The following is a 17,028-nucleotide window of genomic DNA, read 5'->3' as shown; positions in this document are numbered from 1 at the left end:
TTCCTAACAAAACTAGTCCAGGACATTTGTAGTAAAATTCTCACACTTAGACCTGTCATCACATCTTCAGGATATATAGACCACCAGCATAAGAAAACACTAGAAGAAGATAATAAAAAAACTAGCTATGTAAGCCCGTGCTGTAAAAAGCCTGGGGTGCTAGAAACTATTGAAATTATCAGAGAAAAAATTGAAATGTAGAGATGTCAGGTAATTAAAAGGAACTACTCTGGGCATCTCTCTCCTAGAAGGATTCGTTTTCCCGACATACTGGTCTCACTTGTGTCATTAGCAGCCTTGTGTTAGCTGGGGTTCACAAAGCATTCTAAAAGATTAAAATTGTCTTTCTGAAGATCTGTGGTGCTTCTTGGATTCTTTTCAAGCACTTGTACTATTTGATTTTTAGAGGTATCGATCCTTTTAAAACTTACCAGTTGAGAAAACAACATTCTTGGAGATAAGTTTGTAGTCCACAATAGAAAACTGGGGAAGTTCTATCCTTTCCACACCAGAGACAGCGTTATCACCACCTCGCCAGTAGAATTCAATGTCATCTGTAGTATAACCATCTAGAGAAAGGAAGCAAAAAGTGAAATCTGTTAAAATGCTTGTCCAGAAATAGTACTGTTGAGTAGCTGTTTTCCATGTTGAATTGCAGTGGTATTGGTTGGTTCAGTTTAATAAAATTTGGAATCTTTTCCATGGCCTCTGTCAGAATTAAACCAGCCTGTGCAGCACGTTGGTGAAAAGGTAGATGTAAAGGACTGTAGGTTGGTAAAGGCAAACTAAGAATAACATATATGCAATAATCTACTAAAAGATAACTCACAAAGATTTGTTTCTCATTGTATTAAGAATAAAAAAGTTAAAACATGGGTGTTTATGTTGCTGTTAGTGACATAACTAGGGGCAGGTTCTAGGCAGAAGGTCATCATAAGCTTTTGAATTTTTATTTGTGTAGCATACGGTACTCACTAAATATATAGGCAACAATATTAAAGCAAATATCGAGTTCAAATTGTTAAAACTTTCTTATTTGCCTTCTTTTCTATAATCACTTGGATGCAAGTCTGTTTAGTCTGGGTCTATTTAGTTCAGCTTAAAAAAAATATTATATTGATCTTAGTATGTTACCTTTATTCAAAACCATACTCTTTTGTATTCATTATTACTTGAATTAAGTGATCTTTGTGGCATAAATGTAATATTATTACTACTACTAATACTACTATTACCACTACTACTACTACTAATAATAATACATATCTAATATCAGGTCCAAACTTATTGTCTAGACTTTTTTTAGCTTGGTTTTTCTACTGTGAAAGAAACCAATACTCGCACTGTTACAAGAAAATCAAAATACTCATGTTAACTCTGACACAATCACTCTTAGTATTTTTTTTACTAAAATTGGAGCATATCACTGAATGAATATTTGGAATATGATATTAAAAGATCCGTATAAAAGAAAGTGAGAGAATATATGCAGTTAAAAGCAGAACTGATGATCTGTCAGACCTGAATTTGTTCAGAATGTGCACAGTGTATTTTAGAAGGTGACATTTTGATTTTATATTAACACAGGATATTGGTTAACACAGAGAATCTGTAGGCCCCACAAAGGCAGCACCTGGAATCAGGAATCCAAACCAGAATTCTGCAGCTTTGAAGGAATAACCATAATTGTATACTGTACATGCTGTACTCACTAGTACTATCCACCTTAATAAAAATGTCTGTGGGTCACTCTAGTTGTTATATCTCTGTCATTCCAATAGATTATAATAGTAATAATATTTTATTTATGTACTACCTTTCCCACATGGTGCATCACAAATATTTTTACTAGTAAAATACATTGTATTTGTCATTCCAACAGTTGGTGCAATCACCAACATTTACAAATATTAACGCTGAGGTCTACGGTAATTACTTACATTTCAATCTATCTTAGATGGGTAGCACAGCTAGTTAGTAATACTATTACTACTCTATGGTATGGTGTGTGTGTGTGTGTGTTGTCACATGCAAGTGTATAGGGAGCAGTGGAATAAGCAGTCACTAACAGCCTCACTTCTCTCACCCATAGATCATAGCACAAGTCTCACACTCACCACTAACATCACTTGGTATTTGACTATAAAGCGTGTTACTGCTTTCTTTCCTGCAAGAGAAATATTAATTGCTCTGTAGAGTTTCCTTCTCTGAGAACATTATCCATGTGTTTTGTGGACCAGAACAGATTTAAACTTAACGGTCCTTCCAATTCCCCTCTCATTTATTTCTAAACATTTTTTAACACAGATACTTCATGGTGCATATGCACAGGTTTAAAAGGAAGCACATTAGCTAGAGAGATGCTGGTTTATTGGTTATCTGTATTTCATTATTAACTGAAACATACAATTAAAACTTAAATGCAGATGCTAAAAACTAAAACAGGCAATTAAGGGCTCTGAATTGTAACAGGCAAGATAACCACAATTAAGTCCAAAAAAGGTCTTGCTTTAGTAGTAAATAAATGGGTGCTAATTAAGAAATTAGCTGAATACTGCTGGCACTGTGGACCTCCAGGACTATAGTTGTGGACCTCTGATCTACAATGTAACTAAAATTTCTCTTGCATGAATAAAAACACTATAAAGGCATATACAGTAGTTAAATACCTGGTTAAATAGTTAAAGTTTCATTATCAACAAGGACTGAGTTCTAATTAGGAAACTGGCTGGAATGAAAACCTGTAGCCACTGTGGCTTTTCAGGACTGTAATTGAGGACCTCTCGTGTAGGGTGTATATAAACCATAAATAAATTTTGTGTTTAGATTTGGGTTCCATCCCCAAGATATCCCATCATGTACAGTATATGCAGATGCTACAAAATCCAAAAATACTTCTGGTGTCCCAGACATTTTGTATTAGGGATACTCAACACACACACAGTACGTATATACAGTAACTTATACCGTATATATAAATAACATCTACATTTCCTTATTTGACACCATATTGAATGTTGTAAACATGATACTAATATAAGAGCAAGATTTTTTTTCCTAAAGAGATAAAACTGCAATGTATGCCAGACATCTCATTTACTGTGCACTATTCAGTTGTCTGATATAAAACTGAGTAAGTCAATAAAGTAAGCCTATAAACTGGTACTTAGTGGCAGTTTAAGACACATCATACAGCCATTAAAGCATGATATCTTCTTGAAGTCTTGTTCAATAAATATAATGCTGTGTTCATTGATTGTTCAATTTACCCTTTGTCATCTTAAACCTAAACACACATACTTAATTCAAATATCAATACTCAAGTCAATAGGGTTTTTGCTTATTGTAAAACAGCCATCCTTTCTTGGATTAGGAAAGAGGCAAGTCACTCTCCTGTACTTAACTACACACAGGTATTACCTGAATGCATCTTTGCCTTTGCTTTTTATTTTCAGAGGTACTGCTAAAGTAAATTTTGTGTTTGGAGTTGATATGCACCGTGAGACCCAAGGCAGATAAAATGCTTTCAAACTCTTACAAATGACAGCAATGTTTTAAGATATCTAAAAACCAGGCAACTAGTCAAAGCGACATGCTGAGTGCAGTAGACCATTCTGTGATGGTAATGTGATAGTAGTCTGTAAATGAATGACATCTGAGCCATGGTTTGTGCTATTTGAGGATATTGTCGTTGCCTCGGAGATGTGATTATTGAACATTCGAACAACAGGCTGGACATGGACGGCTCAATACTAAAATACCATTCGATATGGGACTTATATTAGTGAAAAAGAAATGGTCAAGTCTATAAATGACTTGAGCTAATTTTGCAGGTCTACTATAATGATATGTTGAAAGTTAATCAGAGTAGCATGGCGATATGGGTGTTAGCTTTGACGTCACATAGCTCAGAGGTTTGAATCCTGGCTTGGCACTGCTTGTGTGGTGTCTGCACATTCCCCCTATGGGATTTCTTCAAGGTCTACCAGGCTTAATCCCACCCAGAGAGGTGCAGGTGAGGTTAACTGGTAATTCAAAATTGTTCCTCTATAACTGAGTTTGGGCGTGTGCCTGAGTGTGCCCTGTGACGGGCACATCATCCAGGGTTGAATTCTGCCCTGCTTCCAGCAGTACAGAAACCCTCAATTGAATTAACCAGATACTTCTTCATCCTGGCGTTGTGTCCCGCTTGATCGCAGGGTCCGCTCTCTTGCAACATCGTCTCCATTTGGCTCGGTCTAAAGCGTCTTCTGGGGTGACATTGGCGATTTTCATGTCTTCGCTGATCCGGTCCATCCACCGCTTCTTTGGTCTGAATTAACCAGATACTAGATTTACAATATCTGTAGTTAATACAGTTAACATCCAAAACACATAATTTTAAGGCTGACACTGAGTGACATAGAGTTGTTGTAAGCTTTATGATCACTGCTGCAGAGAGCTCTTGTACTCTTTTTTTATTTCATGCACTGATCATCCAGTTCTTTTTACTGCTTTCACCACAGCAGTGGCAGCAAGAACACTCAAAGACATGGACATATAGCAGCTTTGTGTACTAGAGCAACTGACTCCATTGTGAATTATTTGAAATGAGTGTATTAATATTTAATTCTAAATGAACTACAGGCAAGTATGTTCTTAGACTGTGTGAGTATGAATGCCGAAAGGTGCAGAAGGCTTTCAATATACAGTAAAGTTTCCAAAGAATATGAAAGCACCCTAATGAGACGGAGTTGCACTATGTGACTTTTGCATTTATCTTTAAGTAGAACCTGTTTTGTGCTGATTCAGAATGCGGTATTTTGGAAAACAGCTGAATCAAGCCAACCACCCTGATGATCCTTTTTTGTTCTTTTATCAGACCTGCTACATTAATTAAACATGTATAAAATCTTGAATTTTAAGTGGACTGATTACTCCTCTGAGAGAGAAAGTGATTGCAGTGATGCTATGGAGTACCATCACAGTTTGTCCCCAATATATGTCCAATGTTCCCAGCTGGGTTGACAAAATAAATTGATCAAGAAGTCATTAAATAAGAAGCAATCAACAATTCTACAATTTATCACCATAATACTGTGAAATATTCCGGACCACTTTAATTTTCCACCAACATCTCAAAGACATTTAGGTTTGGCTGATCAGCAATTTTAGACTGGCATAGTGAGACTACATATACCCTGAGATAGACTGGCATCCCAGTCCTTGCATTTAATACTGCTAATGTAGGCTCTAGCTGTCTTTGACCATGAAATGAAAAAGTGGGTTCAGAAAACTAATAAGGAGATACTGGGGTCATGAGAATAAAAGACGTTGATGCTTTTCTAATGTGAAATCTTGTGAAATAAAATTCATTATTCTCATATGCTGACCAAATCTTCTGAGATTACACGCATTGTGTCTTCAGCCTCTGCTTTCCAATATTTACTTTTAATGAATGTGTTTCTTTAAAATTACATGCAAGGAAATAATTGAACAGTTAGCCTCATCAGCACATCTTTAGGAAGTGGATGGAAGCCGAAGTATACAGAGGACATACACACGGGAAATGGGGAAATGCACTCTGATGGTGCCTGGACCAGGGATCAAACCCAAACACTTAACGGAAACTGCACCTTTAACCACTGCACTACAAAAGTACCATAAAATAATTTTGCAGATATACATTGAAAAAAGTTTTGATTATTTCTTGTCATTTCTATATATTTTGGGGTGCTAAATTCAAAAATTAAAAACATTTTACTCCCTCATGTAACATTCACAAAACACATTAGCTGTCAATTATATATTATTTTTTGCTTTCACGCTATAATTAATTAAATATAAATATTTTATTTCAATGATAAATTGTTTGAATTCAATATTTTTAATATTAAAATCTATGTTTAAAACTATGAAAATCATTTTGAGAAAATTAACTACAATGAGCCCCTTTAGTTCATATGTGGGGACCTGAAGGTTCTATGTATCCTGCTGGGTCAGCAGTCAGTCATACAAAATGACGACATTTCCTTTGTGAGCGGGACAGCAGGGCCAAGAACTGACATTGGGTTAAATGGAGTGGCCAGCTAGAAAAAAAGCTACAGCTTGGTGCCATAAACATCATCAGACCTAGCTTGGTGGTTCCAGATATCATGCTCCTGCCTAAACCCATCATTTTAAGTTTGGTTTAATAAAGCAGTTTGCCAAAGCACTATGAAAAGATGGAGCCTGTCTGATGTTTTTGTACTACGAAGTACATTCAGCAGATACTTTCATTATAACGAAGTGCCCAAAAGACCTTGAAATTCCTGAATGAATCATCTGCAGAGCAGTTAGTTCTGTGGCCACAGCTCAGTTGTGCACAATGATCCCCAAACAGAAACACTGTAATTTTTTTTCTTTCTTTGAACTTTCCTTATACTGTTTTTTTTTTTGCCCTTTTTGTTTCCTGCGGTTTTCAGTGATGCCTTTTGCTTATTGCTCGTCAACATTTAAAAAACATCCATTGGAATTTAACTCATTGTCACCCTCCTATAGAAATGGCAAACACGAAAAAATGATAGCAGTTCATATTAGAAAAAACTTTACATTTTGCCGCTCGATTGCGGCTAAAAAAAAAACGTTGCCAGTGAATTCGAAATTTTGCCATTGACGCTGTCAACTTTCTTGAAAGACCGAGCAAAAAAAGAAAAAAAAATCATGGGTTGCAAATGTATGTGAATCGCTGCATTTGAAGACGTTGAAAAAGCCGTTTTTATGTGGTTCATAGATGTTCGTTCAAGAAACATTCCTATTAATGCGGCACTCATTCAAGAAAATGTGAGGTTTGTAAACTCTCTTGGGACCTCCCCCAACTAGACACCATGCCGAAAAGTGTCACGAAGTCCAATCTCCGCGTCTATGGAAAACTGTTTATCTGTTGCCAGGGCAACAGCTGGCTCAAAGATATTCTGTGTCTCTCAGCTATGTTGCGTCTCTCCGCCACAGAAAACAGAAAAGATATCGATGGGTGCTGCAACCTGACTGCTGTGTCTGTGTATAGCAGATTGGCAGATCACGCTACAATAAATAACTGTGCCTTTCCTGTTTCAAGATGAATAAAGCTGGTTTTCCTAAACTCCTGAGACTCAGCCTCACGTTTTATAATGCAAGACAGGGACTTAAAGCACGACCCCGATCTTTTATGATCTGCTTCTGTGTCACTTCACTGCAGCGCTATGAGCCTGTTTTTGCCCTGCCTCAGCAACGGACAAACAATCTTCCACAGAAGATGCAATCACACTTCGGAAAAGTGTATTATCGCAAGGAAATGCTGAGAAAAATTTTCGTCAGCATAACTTGTAGGCAGGAGAAGATTAAAATGAACACAAAAGAAGCTATTGAAATGATTGCGAACGCCTGGGCACAAGTTAAAGAAAGCACTATAGTAACAAATACAGAATCTCATTACAACAAAATTTTCATTATAACGAAATATTTTTTAGGTCCCTGGGAGTTCGTTGTAATGGAATTTTACCTGTATTAGGAAACTGATTTCTGAGGTCGAATTTGATGATAAAAGTGAACCACCTAGAAGGAGAGGCTTGGATAACATTCAAAGAATTAACTTCTATGTTTTTAGGTAACAAGAAAGATCCAAAATATAAAGAACTTGTGAAGAATGTATTAAGTTTTAGGAATTGGGTGCAACACAAGTCTAAAAGTTCTCTTTTTAGACTCATATTTGGGATTGCTCCCTTCAAACCTTTAAGCAGTGAGTGAAGAGCAGGGTGAAAGATTTCATCAGGATAAGAAAGACATGGAAAGAAGGTACCAGGGACATCGGGATATTATAATGATGGCAGACTACTGCTGGATGATTCATAGGGACGCACCAGAAATGTATGCATGACAGGCCACCAAATGAAGTTTTGCATCAAAAAATCTAAGAAGTGACAAAAACTAGAGATGTTATATATAGGTCAATGAATATGTGTTTTTGTTTTCTTTACATATATGTTTAAAACTAGCAAAATACCCGCGCTTCGCAGCGGAGAAGTAGTGTGTTAAAGAAGTAATGAAAAAGAAAAGGAAACATTTTAATAATAACGTAATATGATTGACAATGTAATTGTGTTGTCATTGTCATGAGTGTTGCTGGCATATATATATATATATATATATATATATATATACACACACACATATATATACATATACATACATACTGTATTGTGGAGGACTGCCGGCTTCGTGCTCCGGCCCTCACCCCCAGGCCGCCAGGAGGAGCTCTCCCGACAGCAGGATCGCGACCCGAGTTCCAGCAGGGCCTCATGGACTATGTAGTATGTAGGATACCTTGGGGGCCACCGGGAGTCGCTGTAGGGGGGCTCGTGGGCTCTTGTGTGCCCTATAACGGTCACGTGACAGGAAGGAACGACGTGCTCCCGGGTTAAAGAAAAGGACTGTTTACCCTGACCCGGAAGGAATAAAGAACTGTGGTCTGATTGGGCAGGAACACTTCCGGGTCAGGGTGCATAAAAGGACTATGGGCCAGTCCAGACATTGAGCTGAGCTGGGAGGTAGGGCGAAGTGTCTGGGCGAGGAGGAGAGATTATTATTGTGTTGTTTATTTTTTTGTTTATCAAGGATTTGATTATCATTATTTCTTTCAATCAGGTTTGTATTTGTAGGATGTGTTGTGTTCAAGTTACATTCCGTGTTTGTCAATCGTTGTAAAGATAACAGGTTTCATTCATTGATTCGTTTCTTACTGCATCAATAAACAGCTCATCTTCCTCTTTATCTGAGACCTGACACACTGCATGAACGGGTTTTTTTTTACACTGTCTTCCTTTAGCGGGACATTGACTTTTTCCACCGTGTGCTTTGTTTCCGCAGAAGTTGCACTTATGAATATGCTTGTATGTATCACACGCTTCATAATTTTTTTCTGCCTTCTCAATTGTGTAATTCAGTTTTTGTTCAGCATTCTTTGGAACTGTTGCTTTTTGTCTGTGCACTGTGTCATTTCATGTGAGCCGCTCGGTGTACATGCATCAAAGGTTCCCAGCTGTGCTGGTGCCATCTCGTGCGATGTCCACAGCTGTATTTAATGTTAGATAAGACCCGGCACTTAAAAGTTTCTCTCGCAGTTTCGCTGAGTGTGCCAAACACCACCCTGACCATCTCATCTTCCTCTGCATAAGCACAGTCCTTCACCTGTGAATATTTAGCGGCAGTGTTTCTATTGGATTGCCGCTGACGGACGGCCTTATATGGGCAGGCACTAAATTACGTGGGAGGCATAACCCCGCCTCCCACGGGCATAGAGCAGAAGTCTATTATAGTAGATGGATGAAAAAATAGGTTCCAGTTATGACCATTACACGTAGTATTTCGAAATGAAACCTGCCCAACTTTTGTAAGTAAGCTGTAAGGAATGAGCCTGCCAAATTTCAGCCTTCTACCTACACGGGAAGTTAGAGAATTAGTGATAAGTTTGTGAGTGAGTGAGTGAGTGAGTCAGTGAGAGCTTTGCCTTTTATTAGTATAGATACTAGATTGATATAAATATTTTCATGTTAAATTAATTATCCATCCATCCATTATCCAACCCACCATATCCAAACTATAGGGTCACGGGTGTCTGCTGGAGCCAATCCCAGCCAACACAAGGCAGGAAACAAACCCTGGGTAGGGCGCCAGCCCACCGCAGGACACACACACCCACACACCAAGCACACAGTAGGGACAATTTAGAATCGCCAATGCACCTAACCTGCATGTCTTTGGACTGTGAGAGTAAACCAGAGCACCCGGAGGAAACCGTAAATTAATTAATTAAATTAAATAAATTAAATTTCACTTCAAGTTTGTATTTAAATATGACATGATAGAAACATTCTAATTATATTTTTTCTTGTGTTCATAAAAGTAAATAAAAATAATAATTCATAATTGAAACACTTTTATGAGTTTAATTTTGCAATCCTGACCAGTACCGGTTGAAGCCTATTTGGACCGCTAGGCAGGCCTCATGAGTTACATAAATGGCAGACCCCAGGACCACAGATTCAGTATTATTACACAATTAAGAAGTCGAGGGTCATGGCCTCAATGTCCAGATTCACTTAACTTTAATAGGTGGCACCTTTGCACCAACAGGCTCTGGACATGAGAATATATATATATATATATATATATATATATATATATATATTATATCTATATATATATATATATATATTATATATATATATATTATAAATCAAGTTAAAAGGATAAGTTTGGTATTTTTCAAATCAAATTTATTTCTTCACAAACATGCTATATATACATTTACACATGAAATAATGTTCTAAAGTTAATCGCTTTCTATACAGTGATCCCTCCTCGATCGTGGGGGTTGCGTTCCAGAACTCCCCGTGATAGATGAAAATCCGCGAAGTAGAGACCATATGTTTGTATAGTTATTTTTATATATTTTAAGCCCTTATAAAGTCTTCCACACTGTTAACATTATTAGAGCTATCTAGACATAAAATAACACCCTTTAGTCAAAAGTTTAAACTGTGCTCCATGACAAGACAGAGATGACAGTTCTTTCTCACAATTAAAAGAATGCAAACATATCTTCTCTTCAAAGGAGTGTCTGCATTAGGAGCAGAGAAGTTCAGAGAAAAAGAGAGAGAGCGCTCGCAAAGAAAAGCAAACAATCAAAAAATCAATACGTGTGCTTTTAAGTTTGTCAAAGCACCGCAATAAAGTGGCATTTTTTAGAGGAGCGTCAGTATCTTCTAAGCAAACAGCCTCTGTGCAAACAACCCCTCTGCTCACACCCCCTCCATCAGGGGCAGAGAACGTCAGAGAGAGAGCACGAGATTAATGCAAATAATCAAAAAATCAATACGTGTGCTTTTGTGCTTTTAAATATGCCGAGCACCACAATAAAGCAGCATTTTTTAGAGGAGCGTCAGTATCTTCTAAGCAAACAGCCTCTGTGCAAACAGCACCTCTGCTCATACCCCCTTCGTCAGGCGCAGAGAATGTCAGAGAGGGTGAGATAGAGGCAGAGACAAGCAAACAATAAAGCACCGCGCAGGAAGCATATCTTATAGCATTGAGGAGTTTTAGTTAATATGGAATACATGTTCTGATTGGGTAGCTTCTAAACCATCCACCAATAGCGTCCCTTGTATGAAATCAACTGGGCAAACAAACTAAGGAAGCATGTACCATAAATTAAAAGACCCACTGTCCGCAGAAATCTGCGAACCAGCGAAAAATCCGTGATATATATTTAGATATGCTTACATTTAAAATCCGTGATAAAGTGAAGCCGCGAAAGTCGAAGCGCGATATAGCGAGGGATTACTGTATATTTAAATAAAACAATTACCTTTCCCAAACTGGCACATTACATTGCAATCTAAGGGGCATGGAGGAAAACCTAAAAAAATTATGAAATACTAGGGGGCTTTGCCCCCTGCTCGCTTTGCTGGCCAACCCTGTGATACGCGCCAACAACTTCGCATCTCTGCCGCTAGCGTATGTGGATTTCACTTTTACCAAACAACAAATATTTTAATTCTCACGGATACACCTCTTCATTGGGAAGAAGCACTACTTTTCCCTGATGGCAACACGAATTAGACGATCTACAAGCCTCTGAGTTTAAATACGAATAATATATTCAATCTGTTTTCGCTGTTCCGTTATTTCACCGAGTAATAATTTCCATTTGTTTGCGCTAAAGCGATCTTTACTATCATTTTTTTGAGACTTTCGAACTTTAGTACTTTCATTATATCTAACCTGCTCTGCATGTGCATCACGCCAGCGTTTTTGAATTCTATAGCGATTTACATCCGTGACAAACATGCCTCTTCTTAAGATAGTCCTGTCACGTCCATCCTCGTTCTCGAAGCATGCACACCACCTGGTCATGTGGTGCCTCTGTGTGAACCGGTCAGGCACAGAGAAGGTCAGCTGCCGAGAGAGCATCTTGACTGTTGCAGGGCCTGCATTGGTTAAGCAGGTGAGACGGTAATGAAACAGAGGCACAGGGCTTATTGGTTTTTAAAGACTGCCTCCTTAATTGGGTTTTAACCAATGCACGGAATGAACCAACACACAATCGTCCGTGCAGCACTCAGGCGCGGAGGGTGGAACGGGAGGAGAGGAGAAGGACGTTCAATCCGCTCCCTCTATCATGCTAGTCTGCTGATTTCTCATTCAGTATACACTGTCTGTTCATGTGCCCACCTCCAACTTGTCACTCGAGTCGTTGTTGTCTTTGTACAGTCCAGATGCACCTGTGACTCACGTAGACTTTTCATTGCTCTGTGCGGTTTTGGCTGCCTTTCTATATATAATCCATCAAGACACCCGACCACGGTGGTAGCGAGTGGTGCACGTGGTCGTTCGTCGTAACCGAAAACTTGTTTTTTAAAGACTGCTCACTTCATTGTATTTTAACCTCAGTTGTAAAGGAATGTTTTAAGGATCCCATATGATACCCCATCTCGCAAACAGTTTTACATGCTGCATATGGCGATTCACCTCCGCGAGAAACATGCCTCTATGAACAGTCAACGTATGTCGGAGCTGCATGTGACCTCTATGACAGACGAATATAAATGACGCCGGTTTTTCTGTGTCATCGCGTCCGAGTTGGTGGGCGTGGCTCTGTGAGTTGTCGTCGTATCCAATGGTCTAGGAGTTGGTGGGCGTGGCTCCTTCCTGCGTGCGCCATAGGTGTCTCACTTGTCGGTGGCTTTGTGAATCCACGCCCCTTCCGGCGTGACAGTAGTATTAACCAGGGACCGTCTGTCAAGCTGGCAATCAAAATGATTAATGACCTTAAGTCCCGCCCCTTTATGACATAAGACCGGAAGTCACTCCCGATTTGGCTCCACCCCTCCATGTCATTGTTGGATGCGAAGGGAGGCCCTGGTGGTGGATTGGTGGACACCCTGTCCCTGCCCAGACTCCGCCTTGAACCCGCCCCCTGCACCTGATTGGTCAAACAATCTGTTAAGGGCATTTTGATGGATGTCTGCCCCCTCTTTGAACCCACCACCGCCCCACCCACTTCCCAGCCCCCTCTCCCCAGGACAAGCCCAGGCATGTTACAGCCTTTACCTCGACAAGCCCAGACATGCCCAAGGTCGGCCCTTGACAACTCCAGGCAGGTTGCTGTCTTGGCCCTGGACAAGTCCGAGCACGTTCCTATCCGTACCCTGCCGGCCTGAAGGGCCTCCCCACATTTCCCAGTCCTCTCTCCGGAGGACGTGTGCTTCCTTCTGAAAGTGCTGTATAAAAAGCGAAGTATTTTCTTCGAATCTAAAGACTCTGAGCAGGAAATCGCGCGCTCCAGTGTCTGTTGGTCAACAGCTGTCTGTGTAATCTCCCAACTTTGCTGGCCGCGTGGAGCTTTCTAGCTTCTCACTTCAGCTGTGCAACTCAAAGGCTGACACAGTGTTGTAATCTCCCACCCCAAATTGCCCCACCCCACTGAGGAATTCTTTGAGGTCCTTCTGCTAGTAAAGAAAGGCACTTTGAAGGACACGGAGGTCATTTTTCATCTCTTTTGAAAAATGTGCCGCTCGTATAAAGCTAAGAGAGTGTAGGATCACCCTTTAGCTGTGCAACTCACAGGATGGCACAAAAAATGTTCAGATCTAAACAGAACCATAAGATCTGACACGAAATATGAAATTTCTGTCTAAACAGACCAGACAGATTCCATTACCAGCCCGTGTAAATTGTCTGGCAAATGGCCCATATCTGTGATTATAAATTACCATTCAAACTTCAAAAAATTCCTGTGTTTTCATATAAAATAACACTGCGACTGGACCTCGGTCTCACTCACATGCAAGCCACTCAGAACGACAAGACGAATTTCTCTGAAAATGGTGGGTCATATCGGCATTATTTGAACGTTGCTTTGTACTTTGTAATTTTAATGGCTAAAATGCAATATTAACATTCTTCATACTGACTATTTTGCAAAGAGCGTCGTCCCCGATCAACATGGTGAGCCCTATTTTTTGATTATTATTATTAAACCCTATTCATGAATACTATTCGCGTTAAACGAGCATGTATTAAAAAACGGAGGTCTAATTCCTTATATTTTTTCCTTGGATCTGTATATCCGAGCCAACTCGGGAGACAGTAAAATCCATTTTAAAAAAAATATCTTACGTGCGTGGATTGGTTATCTGAGCTTGCGTGTGTGAGTTTGAGGGGTCGGACACGGGCGAGATGAAAGCGCGCAAACAGTCCCACACGAGCACCCCTAACCACTTGCCAAATGAAATGTAATTATTTTAATGCAAACTATTACCCCAAACCGGTATTTATGAGGCTTTAAATGTATAGGTCTTAATTAACTGCATGAACTGTCCGTGAGAGTGCATTTTGAGTATACTGTAAGCTGGGTGTGTATTGGCATATGTGTCAGGATACATGAATCAAGTTTTATTTAAAAACGTACGGATGAATTTTTACATTTCTTTTTCAGTAGAAATTTATATACAAATAGATTCTCCGATCAATTATGACAAAGCAGGCAAGAATTTTCTTAAAAATTGCTAAAGTGTTTACAAAGTTCCCATGTGCGTGTGTGCGCACTTGTGCGTGTGATTACGAACGCTCTTGCGCTTTCATTCATTTCTATATATGAAATGTAATTATTTTAATTCAGAATTGGTGAACCCAAAGTCCAGATGATTTTTAGATGTGTCATGTGTATTGTTGAATCATTGGCTAAATGAATATTATAACACTAGCAACTTGGTGCGCGCTACGCTGCGCGTTGGATGACCACAGTTGAAGGACTCAATTGTAAGGACCTCTTGTCTTGTGTCTCATTGGCACGCTTTTGCCTCTTTCTTTTGCGATCATGGCGTAATCTGTCTTCCATCTCTATAGGGGTTTCAGTTGCCTTTCATTGTGCGGCAGAGACGCGTCGTTGAGCTAATCTGTGTGAATGCTGAGTGTCCGTTTCTTGCGAGCGACTGTCACTCCTTTTCCTCTTTGCTTCGTGATCACGCTGTAATGTGTCCTCTCTCGCAGCAGCAGGTTTAGTTGCGTTTCGTTTCGGCATTGTTCCGTAAGGTCTCCTCCGTACAAGTGCACATGGGTAGATGAAGACGGAAAGGCATAGTGGGCATAGTGAAACACATCAATTGGGACCAGGGGAACCATCCGACTCAGACGCGGGGCTCGAAATACTCAAGTGCACAGGTTATTTATAATTTAATTTTTTTTTTTGTTATGAACTTACCTAAAAGAGTTGATCCCTGTAAATAGTTAATAGTATATGAACAATATAATCTGTTGTAGTGCGGGCATTAATTAGCGTCACACCTCATAACCTGCATACACCACGTGTTTGGCTGTAACACCAGAAGCACGGTGGACGCTGTAAGGGTAGGTTGTGGTTTCTGTTTCTTTCGTGATTTTTTTATTTCATTTTATTGATTATTTAATAGACAGAGGGGAGAAGACGTTAATGTGACGCTCTGTCTATTTCTTTACTTTTGTTTTGAAAAGATTTTCGGGAACAGGAAAAATAAAAGCAAAGGGTAAAGAGCGGAGGGGGTTAAGCAGGAATTCTGAGAGGGGACGGACTGGGGCTTTTCTACAGGGCGGCTATACAGCCAAAAGGAACGCGGACACGGACACCACGCTGGGCTTTTATTATATAGATGTTCCTGTATTTATGAGGCCCGGCTGTCTAATCTGAAAAAGTTTGTGTCCATCTTACTGCATGGAGTGCTCATGCGCTTTGTTAAAGAGTGCCTGTGATTAAGAACGCTCTTGTAATGTATGCGCTTTCATTCATTCTGCTAAATTAAATGTAATTATTTTAATTCAGAATTGTCAAGCCCAAAGTCCGGATGATTTTTAGATGTGTCATGTGTATTGTTGAATCATGGGCTAAATGAATATTATAACATATTCCTGTATTTATGAGACCCAGTTGTCTAATCTGAAAAAGTTTGTGCCCATCTTACTGTATGGAGTGCTCGTGCGCTTTGTTAAAATGCTTCGGGTTGCTACAAATAGCATGTGCGAGAGTCTGTCTAGCCACCATAAAATAGAATTTTTTTTTTTATATTGCCATGCTTCTATCTGTCTGAACTGGGAGTGAAAATGGGGTGACGCGGATTAAAACGTGCAGGGTTATTTATCTGCATGAGCAGTGTGTGTGTGTGTGTGTGTGTGTGAGTGTGAGAGAGTGTGTGGACTGTTGTTTTAAAGAGCGTATTCCTTTTGTTTTTTGTAGACGAAAATCCTTTACAGAACGAAAGAGTTTTTCAAACGGAATCCCCTGAGTTGTACAACCTCAGTAAATGTCATTTCCAGTTTATCGAAGAAACCCAGGGTACATACGTATCTCCAGATTTTGTGAAAAGAGGTCTTTAACTGTGAAGGGCATACTTTTATTTTCAGGTTCTAGTTCCCCGGGTGTTTTAACGCAATTGTTGGATGGTTCAGAAAATCTAGCACTCTACTGTAACTGGCAGGCACCACAAACACCACCCCCCTCTGAGATCAGCGTTTAGCATTCTCCCACGCCCTCTAAGAGCATCGGTCGGCATTCTCCCGTGCCCTCAGACAGCAGCAGATGGCATTCAGCCTGCCGGGTGTCCCCTTCACCGACAACGACTCACTCTGACTGTGGACCTCGGCGTAGAAATCGTTATTCAACCGATATTCCCTTCGGCCTGAACATGAACAGAGACATCAAGAAAGACTGGAAGAGCTGACTGAAATCCTTCGCCTGTTACTGGAGCAATTTGTAGAATTAGAACCTTCTATGTACAATTCCATACCCGAAATGAGCTTACATTTGATGCATCTGTATGCTTAAACAATAGGTTTTATATTACTTTTTTGCTTGAAAAATAACTTTGAATGCAAATGATTATTATTATACTCTGTGATCATAACTGTAACCTTTGATTAAATTTAGGTCATGCCTGAAAACGGGTCTACCGGCAGCAGCAGCGATAGTGACAGCAGCAACAGTGGCAGCAACGGCGGTGA

At 39.7% G+C, this 17,028-nt stretch overlaps 1 protein-coding gene across 2 annotated transcripts in view; it reads right to left on the bottom strand.

The window, feature by feature from the left end:
- Window positions 1–17,028, bottom strand: part of LOC120542793 (gamma-aminobutyric acid receptor subunit beta-2) — a 317,891-nt gene that overhangs the window by 24,432 nt on the left and 276,431 nt on the right. For both annotated transcript variants that reach the window (XM_039775446.1, XM_039775447.1), the window contains exon 6: window positions 432–569. In XM_039775446.1, coding sequence (XP_039631380.1) covers window positions 432–569 — 138 coding nt within the window. The remainder of the gene's footprint in view (window positions 1–431; window positions 570–17,028) is intronic.

Source organism: Polypterus senegalus, chromosome 13, assembly GCF_016835505.1.
Source record: "Polypterus senegalus isolate Bchr_013 chromosome 13, ASM1683550v1, whole genome shotgun sequence".
Lineage (NCBI taxonomy): Eukaryota > Metazoa > Chordata > Cladistia > Polypteriformes > Polypteridae > Polypterus > Polypterus senegalus.
This window is presented reverse-complemented; position numbering and strand designations above follow the sequence as displayed.